The sequence below is a fragment of the Pempheris klunzingeri genome, chromosome 2, assembly GCF_042242105.1.
Source record: "Pempheris klunzingeri isolate RE-2024b chromosome 2, fPemKlu1.hap1, whole genome shotgun sequence".
In the NCBI taxonomy this organism is placed as follows: Eukaryota; Metazoa; Chordata; class Actinopteri; order Acropomatiformes; family Pempheridae; genus Pempheris; species Pempheris klunzingeri.
Genome location: NC_092013.1, coordinates 22161264 through 22187092, shown reverse-complemented (window position 1 = coordinate 22187092; position 25829 = coordinate 22161264). Strand labels below are relative to the sequence as shown.

At 41.9% G+C, this 25829-nt stretch overlaps 1 protein-coding gene across 1 annotated transcript; it reads left to right on the top strand.

Moving 5' to 3' along the window:
- Nucleotides 1-836: 836 nt before the first annotated feature.
- Nucleotides 837-25793, top strand: ccdc71 (coiled-coil domain containing 71). Its single transcript, XM_070845780.1, has 2 exons — nt 837-891; nt 23712-25793. Exon 2 carries the CDS (start codon nt 23722-23724, stop codon nt 24796-24798), a length of 1077 nt encoding a protein of 358 aa, XP_070701881.1. The 5' UTR covers nt 837-891; nt 23712-23721; the 3' UTR covers nt 24799-25793.
- Nucleotides 25794-25829: the final 36 nt, after the last annotated feature.

The window sequence follows — 25829 nt, the reverse complement described above, 5'->3', positions numbered from 1 at the left end:
ATTTGTGATTAAAAATTTAAATGTCATCACTTTCCCATCGCCTGTGCTCCTGTTTGATGCTAGGAGACATAAAATCTAAGGGAAACTTTGTTTTTTGTAGTTCATTTACTGGAACTAGAATAAATGACGGTAGCGATGTAGCCTACGGGATAATGTACAGCTAGCTGTTCATTATTGCAAAACGAACCCCAACAGGGTGATGCAAGACTTGAATCATCCTGAAGGGGTTGGTTTTGCAATAATGACCGCTGCTTGCTATGCATTATCCTTCCTATCACGTGGCTTCGTGCTACAGAAATCAGGTCTGCCACAAAATACTGACTTAGAAATAATTTTATATATAAACAATAAAATAATTTTTTTTGCATCCATACAAGTGGTGTGTTATATGTCGAAATAATAACAAGTAATAACAGAATGCTGTAATTAACTAATAGTAATCAAGTATTCGCCAATAAACCTACATGTGAACTACATATGAACTATGACGTTTCCCTTTGGCTTCCCAGGGTTTTTTGGTTGCTGATGCTAAAGGTTTCAGCCACCAACACAAAAATAGGCATTAGCTCCGCCCAGTCGTGACGTCACAACTAACTTGGGTTTTTAGACAACGCTAAACTACTTCCCAGATAATTACTGTATTATGAAATAAAACGTGTGCTTTAATTCTTTGTTGGGATTTCTAGTAGATCGAACTAATATTATTTTTCAGTCCCTAAACCCGTTCCCCACCCCCACCCCTCGGTGGGGTTAACACAGAGCGGGCTCAGTTAACCCCGCCCTCTCCTCTCTCCCCTGGTCTGTCATCCACACTGCTGTTGTTGCAGCCATTTTACCGTGGAGCGTCGGCGCAGCGGCGACCGGAGGATGCCGAAACAGCAGCGCTGAAAGGTAATTCCGCCTAATTGTTGAGCACTTCCCTTTCGCGTCGGTAACCTTCACGTCTTCGACTCAGCAAACACATCGGGTAACGTTAATGTGGGGCGAACCGGAGGGGCCAGGCCGGCCGGAGGGGCTGAGGGAGCCTTCACAACTAGTAGCTGCCCAGACAGACAGAGGAAAGATTGCTGGGAGAGTGTTTTGGCGACCATCGTTTGTCGCTGGCAGTTAACAAGTCTGTGGAAAAATGGCGACGTCTTTCAGTTGACCACTAAAAGTTGTAAGTGAGCCTCTACACAGAGAGAACATGAATGTATATGTGGCTTGAGCTGAGGGATAGCACTGCTGTACACATCACATTGAGTCTACTGTGTGCGTCCTGAAGGGGGGCGCTCGAGAGCCACAGATCGACGTAGGCTTGCGCACGCGACGTAGGTCAGCCCTCAAGGGCTAGTCAGCTGGTCTCTTGTTTGTATGTTTTCTTTTTAGCATTTCTAATATAGCTTTTTGAAATCCAGTATAATCAATCTGGGATTCTTTGTTCCTATCAGTAAGGGGAACATTACAGTCCGCCTGTGTTGCTAGTTTAGTTTACCTCTAATCTGCTGCTAAGGAGTGCTCTGGAACATCATGGAAAGCGGTTAAGTTGCTTTTGCAATTGCTGGATTGCTGCACTCACTGGATTTCCATGTGCAAAATCCATGTAGATGTGTTTTGCTGATGTCAGCGTTCGTGACCCTTGCTGTGCGGTTTACTTGAACTGCAGCCAACCAAAGAAAATTTTTCAATCTCGATTTGAAATTCCTTCTACTGTTCGACCAATTGTTTGGTTAATGGGGGTATTCATTATAAACGTGCTAATTCATGCACTGTACTGTCAACATGCACACATCTTCTGCTTTGTGTTCTACTTGTTAAGTGGGATGGGCTGGCAATTATTTTACCGCTACACAAATTCACTGACTGAAGAAGAAAATGTGCGTGTTGATAGTGCAGTGATTTGCTTTGCACAGTAGTGGAATAATCTACTGCCCATTCCCGCAAGAAGAAGAGCTCAGAGCAGAAGAAGAATCCTATGTGTTGGCAGACAGGACTAACAATGGGGCTAGTGAGGATTGAGAACTGAATGAGAGATCAGAGATTTCCAATAAAGAGACAGACAGGGCCGGACGACTGGTAAAAACTTGGCCTAGTAGCCCAGAATTTGGCCTAGTAGCCTGTGCTAGATGGCCAGTACACCACTGGATACCACTGAGCAACAGTCAAGTAAAGTTTCTGTCAGTGTGATAATGGTAATTCTATAACAAGCCAGCATGTATTGCTTTATCTCGTAGTCTTTCATCCATTGGCACTTAAAGATCACTCAAGACTTAATATGTATCTACAATGGATCTTGGTGTTGGGGGTAGCCATGTTAGCTTAACTTAGCCTACCATTACCAGTCTAGCCTCTTTCACTGCAGTCAACCATGTCCACTGTTGCAGTCATAGACTGTATGCTGCAGATAGGATGTCTGTTCCAGCACGTCTGAGAGTTAAAGCAGCGTCTCTCTGTTGGCTCTACATTAGATGTTAAGGGCACACTATCTGCAGGCTTGTTAACATGCCTGCTAGCACCGGCACTAGTGTAGTCTTGTCGGCAGCAGCTGCAGTCACCCCTCCCTCACCCACCACCGCAAGTCGGTTTTCAACCCTCACTAGACCCGCTCCCTAACACTAGCTCCATTTTGGGTAATAGTTTTAACCGCAGGCCTGCTAGCACCAGCGCTGCAGCTGTTGCGAGTTTATCCATCACTTGTCCATTACTCAGTCCATTACCCATAGTCCCCTATCAGTAACATGCTTTGGTTAACCATGTCTGCGAACGTTGGGGAGGCTTATGGGCCACCCGGACTAACAGTGGGGCTAGCCTGTTAAAGCCCCCCAAAAAATGTTTCATGATGATCTGCTCATAAACTGCTAGTTATTCTGGTTTATATTCTAGCCCCCACGTGCACATCCCAAAATGCCTGAGGTCTCTTCTCATTGTTAACCAGCATTTTAAGTCGTGCAGACGCTGTGCAGATTTAGCCTGATTTTTGCCCATACTTTGTTGTCCCCAGCTAATTTTCTATTAAGGCTGAATTTACGCCAGATTGGTTGTTGTCAGAGGGGTCACAACGCCTGATTAATCACCTGAACAATCCAGCTCAGTCGAGCTGATGGAATTCCGACATGTTCAAGAATGAGTTCAACTGTATTGCAGTTTGAGCAGTCCTACAGTCTGATTTCCCTGATAAGAAATCTCAAAAGATAAACTGTGCTCAGCTCGTTTGAAAATTGGGGCAGTGCTTGATATGCTAAAATATTAGTTTACAGACTGCTGTGACACCATATTATTTGTATCTTCCTGCCATCCCTGTTAGCCTGGTGAACACTGTTGCAGTTGTTGTTGTCCTTGTCTTGATTCATTGCAATTGTCAAGGGATAAAGTCAACCAAGGGTTTCCAATCACTGTATTCATAATCTGTACAGTAAACAGTTAGACCCTAATTTTATTTTATGCATGGTTTGGTAACATGTACTTGTTGGCTGAATAGTGAAAAAACTGGTACAAAAATGCCAAGTATATGTTTGAGGAAATGTAAAAGCATTGTCTTCTTTACATAGTTTGTCCACTAGAGAGCGTTGACAGTTTTTTTTTTACCGTAAAATATAGTTGTGGTAAAATTGTGAAACTATATCTTGTGTGAAATCATATATTCTGTGTCTAATTCAGTTTGCTGTGTTTGGCGTGTGAATTAGAACACTTATAAGTAAAGGATGATACATAGCAACAGCATCCTGCATTACCTAGTCAGGATTAGTTTTGCAACAATGACTGGATCGCTACACATTGTCCTGCTTATTACACAGCTTCTTAAATACTGCTTTAAAAATGATTTTATTGATTTAAACATTAATTTATAGCAATAGCATAGCAACAGTCTGATATGCAGAAATAATAGACTTTAGAATCTGCTAGATTCTGTAGAACATTAGACCATCTAGCCAGCTTAAACCCTGGCTTCATGCTCAACATACCTCGCAAACCCACAAATCCTGCCTCGTAGTACACTCTTCTGGGTTTGTGTCTATCGTGTGTATACAGTGTATAAAGACCTGTCCAGTAACACTGGAGGATTTTCCCGTATGATACCCCGGACGGACCTCCATCTCTTGGTTTGTCTGCTTGTTTGTTAGTTTTCTGTTTATTTCTAGTCAAATCCTCTGCCGTTACTTGACTGGATATAGACCTTGTGCACACATGCGCAGGGTTGCTTTGGCGTCCATGGCTAGAAGCAAATATCAACACACCATGCTTCTGCTGACTTGCGATTGCTTCCCAATGAAAACCCTGTCAGTAGCCTCGGCACTAACTTGTGCATGGCCTGTAAATCAAGCTGCACCTGCTTTGCATCATGTGATTGGCTTTTACAGAGACCACCAATTAAACTATGTGTAAATGAATAAATATCAACCGACAATGATTGGTGGCTGATTGATCAGCGCACCCTTACTTGAGAGATACAGAAAGACATGAATGAACATTTTATTGCTTAACCATTATTGACTGGTTGATTTTATTTACTGTTTTAGCACTTGCAATATAACCTTGGTCTAGATAATAGATAAAAATAAGCCAATAGGCTTCAGGTAAACCAAAACACATTTTTCTTAATAATTAAAGTGACGCACCGAATCAGGCGGCATTCAGTCCATGAAAGAATTATCAGTGGCATCGTCACAAATGAGACCTAGGTCTTAATGGGGTTTCCCTGTTTAAATAAAGGGTAAATAACATCAAAATAATACGTGCTGTACAGAGCAAAGTGAAGGTTGTTCCATGGAAAAGCACACTTAATCACAACTCTCAGTGCATCCACTAATATCTACAACCTGTCTCCATTGCGAAGCTTGTCTGTATCTTGGTTTAGATGATCCTCTCCTGCCCTCCCTTCACTTCTGGGACATTTTCCACTATTATGTATAAGCTTCCCTGATTTCTGGGATTCCTGCCACCATTGCATTCCAGGTCCTCCCTGAAAATACCTGAAATTATCACTTCGTCAACTTCATTTCATGGTGACCTTGAACCTTCTTTGAACCTCTTCTCTATCTTTCTGAGACACCAATATTTGGATCTGAATAAAATATAAGGGCATATATCCTTAAAGCTTTGGTATATACTTTGGTATACTTAAAGCTGTTATGGTCAATGCAAAACATCAAACAATTATTCAACACTATCCAAACTGCAAAAATATGCACAATACAATACAAGTACAGTCGATTTACCATTTGCCATGAAGCATCTGATCAGGGTTATATCACAGAGACTGTAATACTAGGAATAACAAACTACCCTGTACTACCTTTTAATGCCTCTCTGCCGTGACAGGCATTGCGTTTTGAAGTTGTCCATCCATCTTTCTCAGTCTTGTGAACACAATATCTCAGGAACGTCTTGAGGGGAACTTCAAATTTGCCACAAACTTCACCTTGAATTCAAATATGAACTGATTAGATTTTGGTAGTCAAAGGTCAAGGTCGTATCATATGAAATGATGACATTTCATATCCAGTAAGCCAGAGGTCAACTTCCCTGTGACATCATTATGTTCTGCAAAAACACTTTTCTGGCCATTATTTATTGCCATAACTCTAGAACACAAGGTGAGATTGACCCTGGCAATTTTTGATTTCTAGCAGAGCTAAGATGTTCAAAAGAAAATCTTTACCCTACTATGCATCAAGAGATGTTTCTTGTAGAGCGACACATCTGCAGAGCCCCATTAATCAGCACAAGTGACAAATTTAAATTGGTGATTACAAAGCAGTTTTCCGTCTTGCATGGGTCTGATAGCTAGCATCTCCTTTCTTTATATGCCTGCTTTGCAAGGCGCTCCATAAGCATAGTTAACATTATGGATATGACATTCTGATCTGTGATATAGAGTCCTACGCGGGACTGTCTTTTTTTATCCTGCTCCTGCTTGATTTCTGACCATTATCATTCTTTCTCGTTTAAACTGCCCTCATTCGCGATATTTGCGAGGGGTCCCGCGGGAACTGCAGGATTCCAGTTAAGGTGGTCCTCTAATGCAGACCAGTCTGTAATGAGTTAGTGGAATGATCCTCTCAAACACTTTGATTTTGATTTGATTTTTTTGACCCCCCGGTCCCGCCTGCAGCACATCAACACATGTGGAGATGGATTGTGATTCCAGATGTAAACTGACGCACTTAGAGCTGCCCACTGATTGGATAACCCAAGACGCCTGTTAATGCCAGGAATGAACAGGCCCACATTTGAATGGATACTGAATTGGTGACAGTTATCTTTGGTCTGAATAGACATGGATGTAAACCGAGTATGACTGGTTCTCTAAGGCGTACAGCCATGAGGTGGTAATTCTGGCTCCTTTATTTCCATGTTTTCTGCATGGATCATCAATTGGTGAGGGTGCGAGATGGTTTGCCCAGGTCCTGTTAGCGTTGGCCTCAATCTTTTAGCATGATATCAATTATGTAGCCATCAAGCCTATTTACATATTGATTTATTCAACAGGGACTGTGCACTTGGGCTGACGTTTTCTGGTTGGTTGTTTGATATGCACTTGTCATTGAGTTTTTTCCGACCAGTTCTCATTGGTCGGATAATCACTTACTTTCATAAGGAGAAATGCCTTCTTAATCTGTTATTTTGATATGCCATGATACTAAATTTCACCACTGGTGGAAGACTGGCCATGGATGGAAATGAGTGATGGCAAGAAGAGTGCAGCCAAAGAAAAACACTGAGAAAAAGGAAAGTGGTGTGCTGTGAATGAATTAGCACGGCAGAACAACCCCCCCCCCTCAACCGACCAATCAGTCGGTTGAAGAGTAGGTATATAAAGGATCTATAAGGATATATTTCATCTATGATGACTGGACAGAATTTTGGCAGATCCAGAGCACAATGTTGTCTAATGTAAGTCTTGCGTAAGAGAGAGTCTGTTCTTGTCGTGATGGTTCATGATAATGGATTATGCAACTGCTCTCCATAACAATCATGACTTGGTTTATTCAAACTTTGTTGGAAGTGCAATTACTATAAAATCAAATTTTAGTCCCACTTGGTTTGAGGGATGGGTGGTGAGGACACATTCTAGACACAAACAAATGTATAAAATATGGGGCTTTTGAATTACAATGTGGAGGGAGAATTTCTTTTGATTTGTTTCCATTTTGTGGTCCAGTTGTAGTAATATTATGCTTAAAGAAGGTGTCGAGGGAAAAATCCTAGTCCCACGGCCAGAAAGGGTACTGGATCAAAAACACACTGGTTGAGTCTGGTAGAGTCTTGAGATCAATCAATCAATCAATCTTTATTTATATAGCGCCCATTCATAACAGCGTTATCTCAAGACGCTTTCCATAAAGAGCAGATCTAGACCAAACTCTTGAAAGAGTTTATTGTGTCCTGACAGGCAGACACAGCAATAAGCCAGAGCAGACACCAGAACCCTACTGAATTTTGGCTCTCTAGAGTCTCTTTTATCCCCAGTGGAGCCCCCCCTGAGTGGCTGAGTCTCCACCCAATTTTTAAAAATACCCTAATGACTCAGCAGAAAATAGCCGATGGCCTGATGGTCCATGAAATTCCTAGGTGTTGACACAGCATCTTTCTTCACCACCGCATTTTTTTCTTATTGAAGGGCTTTGTTTCATACAGATCAAACACAGAACATTGTGATTTGCACACAGATTATATGTTTTGACACAGAACATGTGAAATATAGTTTAATGATTTTTATCTCAATGAAGAATTGACATTAAATCATGACAATATTTTTCACAATTTAATGATTTGTTTTGAATATTTTATTTTTGTCAATGCAGTTGCTGTCTCAGTGTTAGGTATGTTCTTATTTGGGGTTTGGTAATTAAGTCCTAGAAAACTCAAATTTGACTCTGAATGTCTATCTGTAAATAATCAGCTTAAAAAGATTGTATTTAAACACCCTTTCATTATAAAAAACAAATAAGTACAAAACCGGAAGTGCCCAAAACTGCAGTTCCTTGAATGGCGTCTTGAGACTGGCTCCAAAAGTGAGTCAGTCCCCATAGAACCTCGTGTTAAAATGGCCAACTTAAATGCAGAAAAAAACATGTTTACAGCTTGGTACAATCACGGTTTTGCGCTCTACAGCTCGTTCATGACAGCTGTTGTTAGCTGCCTGCTAGGCTTCACCCAGCGACTTCTTTGAGCCACACCATCAAGGAATGGCGAGAAATCTCACATTATTGAAATATAATGTAGGATAAATCATTCCCATGCACGCTGCTCAGAAAAATAACTGTGCAATTCTTCTACTCTCAGTGCTAAAAAGTTAGCTGAGATTCCATAATCAAGGAAATATGGTGCAGGTAGTGTGGGGGGAATCAACCACTCAGACGAATATTTCTTAATGACATAATACTTTCATTACAAGCAATAAAGGCCAAGTTAGTCTGCAGGACAACTGAAGCACAAATGGAAATACAGCAAGTAAAGTGTGGTTTCAACACTCCAGTCTTTGTCAATAACAGGTGGTTATACTTTTTTTTCTCACGAGAACTTGTAAGAATACAAGATTAATCTAGAATATGAATTTAATAACCTGTTGACCCACCTTTACTCCCATCATTCTGAAGATTGTACGTCAGATCGCCACGTTAAAGTTCGAATTTGTTTGCTGGCCCTGAAACTGAAAATGTTATGTTATTGAATCTCAGTTATCATGGCACTGGACAGTATTTTCTCTCCTCTGGTTATTTGTTAGGGAGTGTCAAAGAGGCAAGAGACAGTCAGGGATTGATGTTTGAGTGGGTGGAGAAGAAAAGAAAAGCATACTGACTAGTGATGTCAGGATGAAGCCATCACTAAAAACATGGTCGTCTTCCTTCATGCAAATTTGCCATAGATGGAGAATGTGCAAAATGATTGGAGGAAAAAAGTATGTAAAGACATGGTCAGTGGACATGAAATCACAGTGTATCAGATCACACATAAACTCTCTGTCCCCTGCTCCCTGCAAGTGATTATGTTTCACTTGATAAACATACATTGTATTGATGGCAGATGTTCACCCTTGTGGATCTCTTGTTTATCAGTTCATCTGGTTGCCTTTCCTCTCAATGGACGCTTTGTCCAGTTATGGTTATGGTTACAGACTCTTTTTCTACACTCATATTTTGAGTAAAGAAAGTAAAGAAGACTTTGTTGGCATTATTAGAGCCTGAACACAAAAGTGCCAGGGGCCCTAAACACTCCAGAAACGTCAGTGAAATGCTCGGGCATGGTCAGCGGTTTCCATATCGTATGCCATAACGCATGCCAGGTTTGGAATGCACGTGCTTGGATCTTTGCTCTCATATTGAAGAACATACAAATTTTTTTCAATCTTTTTTTTGCCCAACAGGAAGTCAGCCATGTTGGGTTTCATGTGTCAGTTTTCATTTTTACGAACCCATTTTTGAGGCCTTTAGGGTGCACAAAAACTCACAAATCTTTGCACCCATGTTTCTACAGGGAAATAGTTTGCTTGATATCACAATTGGGCTTGGTCCTAAGTCCGATAGGAGGTCTGCTATTTTTAATTAAATTTGTCAAAGCCAAGCCATGTCCCTTCACAAACTCGTCCTAGAGTTTCAAACCTGATATCTTTCGAAGTTTGCGATGCTAAAATGTGAAGCCTTTTAAGTTTCATGAAATGTGGTTGACAGGGTGTGACAAGGTTTTTATCCAAAAGTTGAAACTGGTAGTTGTGGTAACTTGACCAAAATTCCTCCATGCTTGTATGAACTCCTCCCAGAAAATCAACTAGATCCATCTCAAGTGTGGTGAGTTTAACCTTAAAATCCTTCATGATGCTAAATTGCAAAGCTTTTTGAGTCTTCGTGGAATGGTGTGGTGATGCTTCCTGCTTAACGGAGGAGTGAGGACATTGCTGCCATTCTAATGGATATAAACCTCTTTAGAAGAGAATCTAGAAGCCTCACAGATGCCTGTTAAAACGCTCAATGCCATTTCTTTGCTGATACCCAGTTTGCACCACATTGCAGTGTAATCTGTTTGTGTGATTTGTGATTTGTGTATATTGTTACACGATACAGAACCATTGATTCTGCACCAAATTTCACATGCTGGAAAAGAGTCCAGGCCTGAAGAGATGCCTACATGCACATACAGAGTCATAAAGATACCTACTGACAACAGGAAGTCAGCCTCATGTGACGAAGGTCATCTGATTTACATGAAATTTATATACTGAGGTCTACACATGATGCACCGCAACGTGACATTTATTAAATGTGTTTCTTCTGTCGCCGGATTGTGGATTGTGTCATCTCACTTCCATTTAGACAGTGTCCGGCGGTCACGAAAAATTCAAAGCCATGTCGAATGACCTCCACTATCAACACCGCGGCTGCCCACAAACCCCGACGAGTGTGGTGTTACCATTATTTCAAATGCTTTATAAATATTGTGATGGATATTGCGCTAAGGTGAATTCTTTTTGTCATAGTAAAAGGTGAAAATCTGATGCCCTCGTTCTGTGTAAGCTCATTTCAATGGTGTCCTGAGGTTAATTGTCAGATGTGATAGCCTTTACTTTTTAAAGATATGTTTGTTTTTCTCTGCAGTGTTAGCCTGATAACTAGACTGGTTTACCTTACTGTTTCAAATCATGCATTCAGTTTTACATCATGTCCGTATTAGCTGACTCTTTGTTGGAAGAAGGGGTTATTTTGTTTTCAAGCTGTGGGTTCAAGAATTGCTACTTTTGTAAGTTGACTAATAGCAACCTGCAGCTATGTTACCTGCCTACTGTATGAAAAAACTAGTTAGCTATGTAAGACAATGATACACCTTTTCCTAATCACGACTACCAAGCTGTCAGCCTGACACTAGAATAACTGAAAAATACAAATGTGGGTGGTGATTCAGATTTGGAGGTCTTGAACCAGCCTTGTATTGCATGAAAAGGATATGGTTGACTGGAAAGTGTTTCCAGAAAGATTAGCATGGTTAACACACGTCAACATTGTTCAAAATCGGTGATTATTAGTTTATTTTAGTATTAGATTATTAGAAATTAATCCACACAGACACACAAACACAAATCAGCCCTCACCCTCAAACCCATCCCCCCTCCAATCATCCCTGCCAAGGTTGGAAACTGCTAATGTAGTAACTCCCTGCATTGTACAGTCATGGTGACGGGAAGTTCGCCTGTTTTCAGTTGCACTATGGATCTGCCTAGATTTTACAACCTTTATTTTTCTCTCCTCTGATACCTGTCAATCTTTTTCTGTTTCCTTTCTTGTCTTCCCTTTATGGCCTACATTTTCTATTTTTTCCATCTCTGTCACTTTTCTTTTTTCTGCCTCACCCTCCTCCTCTGCACTTCATTCTTCTTTTTCACCTTCATAAGATCTTAAATAACAGACCATGAATGGGACAGCCTTGAATTGATCTCTGAGTGCGATGTGGTCCAGTAATATGTGTTTCTCAGTGAACTGAAATTTCCGGCATTTAGTCAGTTCTGTTTTTTCTGACAGTTTAGCCACGTTTTCTAGTGCCTCATTGAAGGGCAGCTGGCCACTTTATATTATTTTTTGATTACGATAAAAGAATATTATCAAAGATTAGTTACAAGTTGTGATTCATTACACATGCACATTTTACAAAAACTAGCCTTGGCATCAAAACAATGCTAGCATAATGTTAGAGAAACGTGCCTGTCTGTCTGCATCAGGCCTGCACCCCTGCGCTCTATAAGAATGAGTATGTGCTCATGCTCAGCTGAGTAGAGTGCAGGGCGTTAACATCAATGTTTGACAAATGTTAGCAAAATTAAAAAAAACACAACAAAGCAACCTGACAATTCTCTACAGGCGCGGCTGCTTCAAAAACGCTTTAGCAGAAGCGCGTGGGGCAAAACAGCTGGAGTGCCTGTGAAACTGTGCTGCATAGGTAACCAGGCGATCAAATGTGAAACAGGAAAAAAGGATTCAACCAAGCACTTCACATATGGTCTCTCACATATAAGGACATCTCTCACAGTCAAAGAGCTAACTAGCTAGTTAGGCAGCACATGCATTCAGCGATTAGTATCTGCTGACATAAAAACGGGTGGTAAAGCCTGCCTCTTGCTTGATTTGTGACTATGTTGTGTGCTAAAAAAGCCGTGTCTAAAAGCAACTAAAAATGCGACCTAAGAGAGAAGCATGTGCCTTGTGCGTTGCACCGTAGGAAACCAATGATTCTGCTGGAGACACGTTTTTAGAGAAGTCTCTGTCTGATGTCCCCCAAAAACAAGTCTGATCTTCAACCAGTAACTGTTGATAGGCTACAAAGAGCATGGGTCCCATTACAACCTATTTTTTGTCAGGCTATGAATTGTTATACAGTTATTGGCTACCTTGATTCTACAAAGAGGATGAGCGCTAAAAGGCTAACTGCCACTGTTCTGCCCTTGCATGTGCTGTGACTGACAAGCATCTGTGCTTGTAGCATTAGTCTACAGCTGTTACTATTAAATTCATAAAAGTTTGTTCTTACAGGGTCAAAAAATACATATGACTTGTTTTGCACACTGGCAGATGAGCGGTGCAGTGGCCAACACACGCACATATAGCGTTAGCATGTAGGTTGGAGTGGCTGAACAAACCAGATTATGTTTTATATTGTAGACTCTTCAAAGTAGCCACCTTTTGCTTTGATGACAGCTTTGCACACTTTGGCGTTCTCCCATTGAGCTTCATGAGATTTTCACCTGGAATGGTTTTCAGTTAACAAATGTGCCTTGTCAAGAGTTAATTTGTGGAATTTCTTGCCTGTTTGAGACCATCAGTTGTGTTGTGCAGAGGTAGGGTTGGTACACAGTTCTATACAGTGAATAGCCCCATTCGACCGCTGTTATAATCCTTATAATGGCAAGAACTGCTCATTTCAGTAAATGACAGTCCATGATTTCTTTAAGACATGAAGGTTAGAATGTCTGGCAATTTTCAAGAACTTGTGTATCCTCAAGTGTAGTCAGGAAAACCGTCTAACGTTTTGCTGATTGAAAATTAGAGATTTGTGGTTCCACCCATCATGTCTTTGTGAGACGCAGTAAAGGTGAGCAGATGGTTTCTACATGTGTGGTTCCCACCATGAAGCATGGAGGAGGAGGTGTGATGGTGTGGGGGGTGCTTTGCTGGTGACACTGTTGGTGATTCATTCAAAATGCAAGGCACACTCGGCCAGCATGGCTACCACAGCATTCTACAGCGACATGCCATCCCATCTAGTTTCCGCTTAGTGGGACCATAATTTGTCCTTCAACAGGACAATCACCTCAAATACACCTCCAAGCTATGTAAGGACTATTTGACCAAGAATGAGAGTGGTTGAGTGCTGTGTCAGATGACCTGGCCTGCAAAATCACTCGACCTAAACTCGAGATGGTTTGGGACAAGTTGGACAGCAGAGTGGAGGAAAAGCAGCCAACAAGTGCTCAGCACCTCTGGGAACAACACTGTTGGAAGATCATTCCAGGTAACAACCTCATGAAGTTGATTGAGAGAACACCAAGAGCATGCAAAGCTGTAGCTCTGGTCCTGAACCATTTTATTGAATATGATTCAACTGTGCATAAATATGTATGAAAGGCCCTTCTTGTTTGCTCTAGTGGTAGTCCAGCCAACACTAGTGCTACCAAGCTTCTCTACTGGCACAGATGACCTTCTATTATTAGTATTATGCCATATTTCTACTGCATGGTATTGCTCAACTTAACTCACTTGCGTCACCAGGTATTGAAGTAGAACCTCCTCACTGGTGCCTTTTTTTTGACCCAACAGTCTGAGATTACAGTCATTTGCCATCTTTGAAATGTAAATTTACCATAGTTAAAGGTTCTGTCTATCACAAGGTTAAAGGACGGGGTGCTATTTACCGTATTTTTCGGACTATATGGCGCACCGGATTATAAGGCGCAATATCAATAAACGGGTCTATTTTCATACATAAGGCGCACCGGATTATAAGGCGCATTAAGCGAAACAAAACAGTCAGATAAGTCAAACGACGTTGAAGCACAGTACGTGTTACGGCACTCCGCGAGGCTCCTCGGAGCCTCCTCGGATTGTCGGAGCATTACGGTAGCCGTAATGCTCCGACAATCCATCAAGCGGTGCGGCTTCGTAGCTTACCAAAGTCGTACTAAAACATTTTGACTGATTTTTGAGCACCATGTACCACATAAAATCGGTTTGAGGTCAGTAAGCACAACCAGAATTAATACATAAGGCACACCGGATTATACAGCGCACTGTTGATTTTTGACGGTACTTGTTTATATCAGACTGTTATGGTTCATGCATACAATGGCCATGTCACTCTGCAGTAATATACTGATTTTAACCGCAGCCATCTCTCTGCTATTCCTGCTCACCAAACATTACAGGAGCCACCTGCTCAGTCCTCTGCAGAGAAGCAAATCCATGACACCTGTTCACTAAAACACTCTTTACTGTTTCCCTATTCCCATAACAGCAGTCAATAGATGAAATAAATTACATGAAAAAAGAAAAAAAATGCAGTGGCTGGACAGTAATTTCATGTCACAGCCAGTCATTTCATTCACACCAAATGAAATGACTGGATGGCAGACCTACCAGACTGCTCACTTACCACATTGCACACGACCATATTAACTTCTTATTATATTCATATTAACTGGAAACCTGACTGCTGCTCAAACTTGCTTCCAATTTTTACCAGTGGCCACTTGTGGAATTGCAACAAAAAATCCCCCCCATACACCATCACCGTGTTTATAGGTGCAGGCATCCTGTCTTTAACAGTTAATTGGTGTGAATGCTCAAGCATTCACACTATATGTTCTTCTACTTTATTATTTTTCTTCCGCCCCGTTTTTCGGCTCACTTCTTCATCCACAGCTTTCAAAATAGAAAATTCATTCAAAGTTCAAAACGTGCGCTTCAATCGGGAATCAATTGCTATTACTTTTCTCATCCGAAACTTCAAAATGTGCGATTAATATCAATTTTTCTGCGAAAATTTCTCATAGAAATGAATGGGAAAAATTTTCAAATTTCCGATTTTCTCACCCAACTTCAAGCCCTCACAGTTCCTTCATACGTTCAGCCAGAGACTTCATTCAAACTTTAAAACGTTCAGCATCTCGTACTCTTTCAGTCCACACCTCCAACCTCCTTCATTCCATTCACCCTTTCATCACAGTCGTCTTTCAAAAAAAAAAGTTTTTCACTCATTTTTCAGATTTAACATTAGTGTGTATGTGGCGGAATGTTCAGAGCTAGAGTGCGTGATGTCATCGCTAGAGTGGAGAGGGACAGAAAAATTGTCTGAAGATTTTGTGAAATGCTCGCTCTCACGCCCACAGGGTGTCACTCACACTCACTATCTATACAGAAAAACGTAGGACTGCTTGGGCCGGTCGCAACGATGTGACTTCGGACACACAGAAGTGTACGCAGCTGCCTCCATGAGCCTCCAAGCGACGGGAACTGAGACCAACTGCCTCATAGAGGGCCATGTTAACTGGCAGCTCAAATCTGAGGAGGGAGGCAAACGCAACCACTTTTCGAACCTGCTCCAGCTCTCTCATTTCACAAGTTAGAGACCTGAGGACAGACATGCGTGTTCAGGAGACCCTCTGAAGTCCTCTGGTCCACATGTTATGGCTCTGACACTTACTGTGTTTGAGTAAAACCTGCATTTTTTCAGAGGCATATCACAGCTCAAATCTCCATGAAAAGAGCTGTGTCTCCCCAGAGTGGCTCCGCAGGCACCATCGCTGTAGCAACCTCGCAGCTGCAGCTGATTAGTGACCTCTGAGCCCCACAGAGACACTGAGCATGCTCAGTTGGTGGGAATCAGATGATAGGTGAACTGTCACTCTCTCACACACACAGACACACACACAAACAACTACACGTGTTGACTCTCAACAAAGTCACAGGAAATCTGCCCGAGTCTGATTTCGAAGTAAAAGCCCTGTGCTTCTCAAAATAAATTTCATCAGATTGTTCATCTGTACATCTTCCAACTTCCTTTTTCATGTTAAACCTATTCAGAATAGCAGAATATTCAATGCTTTTCAGTTCAAAAGTCAGCTATTCACTTTTCACCCTTTCACATATTCAGATTAGTACTTTATTCATTCATTCAGGTATTCAATAATTTTCAGTTCAAAAGGAAGCTATTCAATCTAGCGTAAACCATTCAACTTTACCCTTTCATATATTCAGATTAGTACTTTATTCATTCATTCGGGTATTCAGTGACTTTTCAGTTCAAAAGTCAGCTATTCAGTTTTCACCCTTTCACATATTCAGATTAATACTTTATTCATTCATTCAGGTATTCAATGATTTTCAGTTCAAAAGGGAGCAATTCAGTCTGGCGTAAGCCATTAAGCTTCACTCTCATATATTCAGATTAGTATTTTATTCATTCATTCAGGTATTCAGTGACTTTCAGTTCAAAAGTCACCTATTCAGTTTTCACCCTTTCACATATTCAGTTTAGTACTTTATTCATTCATTCAGGTATTCAATGATTTTGAGTTCAAAAGGGAGCTCTTCAGTCTGGTGTAAGCCATTCAGCAGGCAGCAGAGAGCATTCACACCGCAATTTCTTCAGAAATTGCACTTTCTAGTTATTATTCTTTCTGTTTTGTATTTGTAAGTAAGTCCAGAAACGTCTTTTTACTGTAGTGGTATGACCCATTCACCAGCATGGCTAAGCCAGAGGCATGACTGATTGAACTCTACTGCACATATTTAGTGGACTGCACAACAAAGAACTTAACCCAGAAGTCAGACGCTTTTTTGACATATGTGCCAGAATAGGTGCCACCTTTGCCTTCTGTATGCAGTTCATAGAGTACATCCATGGGAGTCTTCCGCATGGTTAAACTGAGCAAGCTAGTCATACGAGAATGGGAGAGAGTTTAAACAGCTCAGCGACAGATTGACGTGAGTTACCAGCACAAAGCGCAAAGAGTGAGATGTTTTTTATGATGATGTTGTGTTTGGTGTGACAGACTATGACTGTGGCATTCAGCAGAGTTGTTAATTTGTTAGACTGAAAAACTAAGAGAGGCTTGTATGCAGAACAAACAAAGGGACCTGATGGTGGTGATGGCCAGTCTTCTCATCACTGTTATGACTCCACCAGCAGTAAGGTTAGTCAGGCAGTGCGTTTACATGTTATGGGTGAGTGACTTTGGAGGAATGATTGAAGGGAGGGGCTGGGATATTTTCACTTGGATACTTTCAAAATGTAGCTACTCTTGCTATGGTCTCTTTGCAGACTGTAACACAGTAATATTCTTTCAGTTAACATGTGGAACAACACATTTTTGTAGTTTGTCCCAGCCTTTTTGTTGCTGCGTCCACTGTAATTTTCAGTAGAAGTATAGATGTATTTAGTCCATAAATCATTACTTTTTTACATCCAGAACTGGCAAGGTTAGACAGTATTACTGGCAGAGATGTAAAATTGCTGAATTGTAAAATGATGGTTATTAGTGCAACAGGTTAGGCAGCTAAATTAATTACCAGCCCGTGTCTGGTAAATCTGTATTTTAATGTCATGAGCATAGTTCCAACTTTTTGTTCTAAAGGTGCTATTTGGTTTTTTATAGATCATTCCACATTATTACTGATGTGCTTTTCTTCAATTCACCTCACCTACAATAAGGAGAAATGTATTTTTCACGGCCCACTGCCCAGTTGCAGGTCGGTGCACCTGCAGTCCCACACTAAACTCCTACAACATCCTACACAGGTGTCATGTTCTATCTGTAAAACATTCAAATGCCTTTGTTCATCATCTGTGGTGTGAAAACATCACATTTTCACACTGTCAAAGACATTGTTCAGTTATAAAAAAGTTGTCAACTTGTTTTTGGTGGACAGAATTCATGATCACAATGTGAGCAGAGTCGAAATAACTAAAGCACTCTGATGTTATTGTCCAGATACAGATCAATCAATCAATCTTTATTTATATAGCGCCAATTCACAACAGCGTTATCTCAAGACACTTTACATAAAGAGCAGGTCTAGACCAAACTCTTTAATTAGAGAGAGAACCAACGATTCAGGAATTCAAAATTAAGGATTCAAGAATTCCCACATGAGCAAACATCAGATATAATATTGAGCAGCAGTGGAAAGGAAAAACTCCCCTTTAACGGGAAGAAACCTCGAACAGACCCAGGCTCAATGTGGGCGGCTTCTGTCAGGGCCCGCGTTGGGTGGAGGTTGGACAGAGAGAGACAGAGAGGGAGAGAGACAACACAAACAGCAACCAACGTACTAGCAGTGACTATAGCACTAGCAATAGGAGAGTGACTAAAAGATTAGCAGTATGATATTATTGAAAAACATGACGAGTGGCCGACGATCCGCAGCAGTGATTCATGAAGCAGAGAACCACATCAGTAGGACCAGGATCCACAGGAACCTGAGAGATGAGAAAGCACAGAAAGGCTCCCGGGAAGATAGCAAGTTAGAGGCAGACATTTGGCTGACATGAGACATAATGATTGAGAGGAAGAGGAGGATAGAGAATAGAGAGGAGCTCAGTGCACCATAGGAGTCCCCCGGCAGTCTGAGCCTATAGCAGCATAACCAGGGGCAGGTCCAAGGCCTGATCCAGCCCTTAACTATATGCATGGTCAAAAAGGAAGGTTTTTAGTCTACTCTTAAATGTAGAGAGGGTGTCTGCCCTCCGAACCCAAACTGGAAGGGGGTTCCACAGGAGAGGAGCTTGATAGCTGAAGGCTCTGCCTCCTGCACTACTTTTGGAGACTTTGGGAACCACCAGTAGACCTGCAGTCTGGGAGCGCAGTGCTCTAGTGGGGTAGTACGGTACTATGAGCTCTTTAAGATATGATGGGGCCTGACCCTTAAGAGCCTTGTAAGTGAGGAGAAGGATTTTAAACTCTATTCTAGATTTTACTGGAAGCCAATGAAGAGAAGCCAGTACAGGAGAAATGTGGTCTCTTCTTTTAGTTCTCGTCAAAACACGAGCAGCAGCGTTCTGGACCAGTCTTTAACGACTTATTGTCTCATTATTATCAGGGCAGCCTGATAATAATGAGTTACAATAGTCCAACCTAGAAACACAAATGACACAAATGTGTGTACTAATTTTTCTGCATCATCTATGGATGTGATGGGCCTGATTTTAGCAATATTACGTAGATGGAAAAAGGCAGTTCTAGAAATCTGTTTAATTTGGGACAAATCTTGATCAAATAAAACTCCCAGATTCCTCACAGTGGAGCTGGAGGCCAGAGTAATGCCATCCAGAGCAGTTATGTTGGTAGAAAAGGTGTCTCTGAGGTGTCTGGGGCCAAGCAGAATAACTTCAGTTTTATCTGAATTTAGCAGCAGAAAGTTGCTGCTCATCCAGGACTTTATGTCCTTAAGGCAGATTTGAAGTTTAGCCAACTAATTGGGTTCATTTGGCTTTATTGATAAATATAATTGTGTATCATCTGCATAACAGTGGAAATTAATGGAGTGCTTCCTGATAGTATTACCCAGAGGAAGCATATATAAGATAAAGAGTATTGGTCCAAGCACTGAACCTTGTGGAACTCCATGTCTAACCTTAGTGTGGACAGAGGATTCATTGTTAACGTGTACAAACTGAAATCGATCTAATAAATAGGACTTAAACCAGCTTAATGCAGTTCCTTTTATACCAATGAACTGTTCCAGTCTCTGTAACAGGATGTGATGGTCGATGGTGTCGAAAGCAGCACTCAGGTCTAACAAGACCAGGACAGAGAGAAGTCCTCTGTCTGATGCCATAAGGAGGTCGTTTGTAACCTTCACCAGTGCTGTGTCTGTGCTATGGTTCGCTCTAAAGCCTGACTGAAAATCCTCAAATAGACTATTAGAGTTTAGAAAATTACACAGCTGATTAGCTACGACTTTCTCCAGGATCTTGGAGAGAAAGGGAAGGTTGGATATAGGTCTATAGTTAGCTAATACACCTGAATCAAGAGTAGGCTTTTTCAGGAGAGGTTTAATTGCTGCTACTTTAAAGGACTGTGGTACATAGCCTGTTAGTAAAGACTGATTTGTCAAATCCAGTAAGGACGTGTTAATTAGGGGCAGGACCTCTTTAAGTAGTCCAGTAGGAATGGGGTCTAGGAGACATGTTGACAGTCTAGATGAGGAGATTATTGAGGCCAATTCAGAAAGATCAATTGGAGAAAAACAGTCCAAATACACATCAGGTGTAACAGCTGTTTCTATGGTTCCTAGGTTTGAAGTTGGACCAGACCCTGTTGAGGGCAGGGGGTGATGAATTTTGTCTCTAATAGTTAGAATTTTATCATTAAAGAAGCTCATGAAGTCGTTACTGCTGAGCTCCAAGGGAACACAAGGATCAATAGAGTTCTGGCTCTTTGTCAGCCTAGCTATTGTGCTAAAAAGAAATCTAGGGTTGCTTTTATTTTCTTCTATTAATGAGGAGTAGTAGGCGGCTCTGGCATTACAGAGGGCCTTTCTATAGGTTTTAAGACTGTCTTGCCAGATTAAACGGGAGTCTTCCAATTTGGTGGCACGCCATGTCCTTTCTAGTTTTCGTGAATGTTGCTTAAGCTCGCGTGTCTGGGAGTTATACCAGGGAGCTTGTCTCTTTTCTTTAATTCTCTTCTTTTTTAGAGGGGCGATAGAGTCTAGTGTCATTCGCAGTGAACCTGCAGCACTATCGACCAGATAATCAATTTGGGAGGGGCTAAAATTAGCATAGCGGTCATCCATAGCACAGGGACACACTGGCTGAAATACTGAAGGAATCACCTCCTTAAATTTGGCAATAGCACTATCTGATAAGCATCTAGTGAGGACCTCCCTGTCATATAGAGCATAGTCCAGTAGGAAGAAATCAAATGTTATCAGGTAATGGTCTGATAAAATAGAGTTATGTGGAAAGACTGTTAACTGTTCAATTTCAACACCATAAGCCAGTGCTTCTCAATTATTTTCTGTTACGCCCCCCCCCCAGGAAGAAGAAAACATTTCGCGCCCCCCCCATTATCCGCCGCGACACAAGTCACAGTGAAGCCAAGCGCTACATATGCTTCGTCATATTTCCTCGTCTTAGCTTTCAGAAGACTTTCGCTTGTCTCATTATCTCTGTCTCTCTCCGCCTTTCTTTTCATCCCTGTTAAAAATGTTTCCATGGTCTCTTGAGGGTTTGTTCACTGCACTTCATTTCTACCGCTCTGCTGTGTGTTCGCATGCTCAACAACAAAACCCTACACATAGAGCTAATACTCCCTGCACACACTCTGACAATGAGAGCGCCACTGCCACCTACTGTAGGGGATGTGCAATTACACTTTATTCTAGTACAGCAAAAAAAAACATGTTCCCCGGGGTCACACGCGCCCCCCCTGGCATTACGGGGCGCGCCCCACTATTTGAGAAAGACTGCCATAAGTCAAAACAAGGTCAACAGTGAGTTGGTTCATTTACACTCTGGGAGACGATCACATGTGAATACCAGAACTCTGCCGTTTTCTGCCATCTGAGTTTCCTCAGCACTGTTTGAACTGTACAATAAACAAGTGAATTGTACCATTATTAGTGCATTTCCACAGAGCAGTTTGTTACCTGAGAGGTACCATCTCACTCTTTGTCTCTAAGTTTCATGAAAGGTTAACAGAACAAGGCTTGTGATATTTTATTGTATGAAAAAGGTACCAACACCCACCGGACTGATGCTGTAATCTTTAGTTTTTTATCAGGCAGCTAATTAGCATCTCCAGGTTTTCCTGTATTTTTAAGGGACATTTCACCAAGGCTAGTTTTTCCTTGTTTTCCCACCTTGTTGTTTCACAATGCTGTTGATAGCTTTTTGTTCACATGAGATTTGATTGGTTTCCTTGTTGATCCTTTGTAGTAATTATCTGAAAACATGTACTGGCAAACAGGCAAACAATTATTCCACCGATAAACTAATTAATTCATCGCACTGTCAGCACACACGTTTTCTTTTTCTGCTCCATGTTCTTCTTTGGCGCCTCTTGTGCTTCTTGAGTAGCTGAACTCGGGGCACAAAGAAGAACATGGAACAGAAGAGGAAATCGTGTGTGTGTGTGTTGACAGTGCAGGGAATGAATTAGTGTAGTAGTAATCGTGGTGCAAGACAGACCAAGCCTTACAACTGATCCAAGTTGAGTCTGACGGTTAAGAGCTGAGCCTGATAAGCAGAGTCTGAGATGTCCTAAAATGGCCGCTATTAAGAGGATAAAAGCTTTGCAAATAGAAAGGATAAATGTAATATTTGGCACTTTCCCTTCCTTGAGATACCTTGAACTACCAGATTAAGTCTTTCTTCCTTTTTTCTGTTGGCAGCAGATCCCACAGCATTGTTTCTCCTCTCCCAAAGGTCCCGGTTGCCATGGTTAGCTAATGAGGCTAGTTCAGATGGAAGGTATACAGGTGTAGAACTGGTGCTGAACTGGGAGAAGGTTGTGGGGCCTTTGCTCATCAGCTTGGAGTAACGAGCCAGCTGGGATCCCTCTCTCAGCAGATGTGGAGCTTTACTGTTTCTTTATAATTCCTGTCACCGTCTGCTGGCCTGATTATAAGAGGTGCCTGATTACACTCCTGCTGACCATAAACTAGTGTTTCCGCTAAGAATTAATCTACCTTTTTAAAAACCTCCAGCTTGTGTCCAAACCTGCAGCAGTGCATGTTGATGTTAATATTTTATTTTTTATCAATAACATCCTGCAGCTGAGCTCATTTGAATCACATTTAACAAGTAGTAAGAAGGTCAGAAGGTCACAGCACCCAAAATATAATGTGGACACCTTTTTTTTAAAGTACATTTTTATCTGTTTTGTTTTTTGTTTTTTCATGCATGGCTACCACTTTCCAAAACACTCCATAATCTGGGATGTAACAGCATTGTTTGAAAACTGACAAAGAATGACCAGATGAAAACCTTATGATTTGTAATTGTTTTTTGGCACCCAATTGACACAAATCTCTGATGTCCATCAAGGATAAACACCCATAAGCCTACTTAGAAATTATTATGCCCTGATGGCATAAGGGTTCAGACACAGACCAGGGACTTTTGTTCAAATAAAGGCATTTAAACAAACGAACAATCATTATTAAATGGTATCCTAGCTACCCCAGCCCCCATGCCAAGCTAAAGCATCCTGGCAGCTCAGTGCACTGAACAAGATTAAAATTTGCAACAACCTACCATCCAACTCCCAGCAGGACAGCAAAAAAGCCCACTTTCCTCTAGTTTCTAAATCAAAAACTTGTATTCCACACGCACGCACCCTTAGACAAGTCTTAATTGAAAAGAAAGACGCACATTGAGTAAAGCTTTTACTTCTCATTTTAAATAAGCTGCCTGTTTGAATTTAATGTAATAGTCAGTCATTTTTGTATTAAGATGCCATTCATCATATTGTCTGATTTTCTAGGAAAATTTACCACAGAAAGATTTAACAACACTGGCATTGAACTCATCATACCCCACTTTGTTGTAAAATAAATGGGAAAATAACAAATCCTGATGAAAACAGCTATTTTGCATCTTAATATTGTTTCAACTTCTAACACTGTGACTGAAGGATTGAATGATGAATAATTAATCCTTTAGTCACAATGTTTTGGGTCTAACAATTTCTGAGTTGTCCTTTCTGTGACTGTTTAAAATGAGTGCTTCCTGTTTTTTCCTGGCAGGACTAGAAACATGGCTGACGCGGCACGAGGTCCCGTGGTTGGTCGGCCATTGGCATTTGCTAATGAAGAGCGGAAGGCGGTTCACTCCTGGTCCCGGATCTCATCAGCGGGGCACAACGTCCTCCTGGATGCTCTGAAGATCCTCAGCCCGATGTCCCGTGACCTCTCAAGCAGTGAGGAGCTGGTCACCTTCCTGCAGGAGCTGAATGAGGAGGGCCACAAGCCCACCGTGCTGCGCAGCAAGGATGTGTACGGCTATCGCTCCTGCACAAACCAACCTCTGACTGAAGATATGCTGAAGCCACCTAACAGGAACGTCAGACCCACCGCAAAGCGGAGGGGAAAGAGGCCCATGACCAAAAAGAGGGAGGTACACCCATCCTGGAACGCCTCTGAGAGGAGCAACCCCAGAATTCAAGGGGTCCGCCCCCCAGAGCTGTTGATGGACCATCGTGCCATCATCCGCAGCAGGACACCCAGTCGGACTGAGGAGATGTCACAGGCACTGCACGTGCGGCCGTGCCTCAGACTGACCAACATTGAAGGCCTGTCTGGGTTCCACACTGCCAGACTCCAGATCCACACTTCCTGGGACTCGTCCTCTGAGGCACCCTCTGTTACCTTTTCACAGCAGCAGCACCCTCCAATGCTTTCAGGAATACCTTTGCAGCCTTCTCAGAACGGTGGGGGGGCCCCCACCAAAGCCGTGGCCTTGTTCAGCCAAAAGAGCCTGTCCTGTCCCATCCGATTGGACGGCGCTCTCATTGGCGATTCTGCACCTGTCTTTTACGCTAATGGCCGGGCATTCCCAGAGACTCACACAGAGCTGACCAGCAATGGCTGGAGGAGCAATGGCCTCCACCAGGAAGGTCGGGGCCCCAAGGAACTGAACCACCCCACCCGACAGAGAAACAGCTGGAAGGACAAGAACTCTTTTAGATGGAAAGTGATAAAGGTGGATGACTCGCGCTCTGTGGCCGAGGCCCGTAGAAAAGCGCAGAAGATCCTACAGGTCAACCTGTCTCCAATGATTCAGATCCAACCTCTCAACCATGTGCTGAGAGACTTCAGATACCAGAATAAATGACAATTCCTCCAAAACCCACACACTTTGTTTTCTTTAGCAGATGTTAGTGTTTTACATCCATTAGCCTCTACCTGGTCCAGCCCCAGTGTTCATTGCAGACGTTTGACATGGTTTTTATGTGGTCTCTGCTGAGTGATGGAGGTAAAGGAGATCGAGTCTGTCTTTGGAAGTTCTGGTTCTGGACACTTGGGATTGAAAGGTGTTTGAAGTAAGGTGATGCTTTTCCCAGCAGGCTGGGAAATGACTATCAGCGGAATGCTGGTACATTTTCATGGTCTATGTTGGTTTACATGATGTAATACTTCAACCAACCATCTTTCTGCTTTGAGTTGCCTAGCTGCTAGCCGATATTGCCGATGAATTCTGGGTCACAGCATCCACTGTGATTGTTAGGTCAAAGGTGAATTTCCTGCCCCTTAACAAGGCACTGGGTGTGGCTCACAGTTGTTTGAAGAGTATTTATAACTCATTTGAAGTATAGCGCAATTTTGTTAAAGTATTTTTTACTTGTAGTGCTTAAAAACAGTGCCGTCCGTCTGCGGCACCCTATTTTCCACTGGAAAGAAGGAGAAAATTAAGGTATTGATGGGACGGGACGATCCCATCAGATGTCCAGATGAACGGATGGATGAGCAGGATGGGTTGCCAAAGTCTGCAGACAAACAGAAGCGGTGGTTGGTTGATCCAAAAAAATAAATAAACTAAACAAAAGGTGAGAAAAGAGGAAATCGTTTAGTTTGTCTTCCTTTTTTGTATTTTTGTTGTGTTTCCACTGGAAATCAGTAAGGCTCTGGAAGCAAGTACAGCAGGGAATCAAACCAGCGGCCCACACGGAGATCGATACCTGGATGTTTTGTTTGAACTACAGTCCTTCACAAAGTGTTCCTTTGGTTTAGGTTTTCCACACATTAAGACAAAAGATTTGGTTTGAGCATGGAGCTGTGAGCATAGCGAGAGGACTCGAGCCTTGTTTTAACACTTTGACTTATGAGATAAATCGTTAAATCATTATTAAACAAAATCTCCTTGAT

Excerpts from the sequence above, each read along its gene's own strand:
- ccdc71 (XM_070845780.1), top strand. The coding sequence starts at position 23,722 with ATGGCTGACGCGGCACGAGGTCCCGTGGTTGGTCGGCCATTGGCATTT.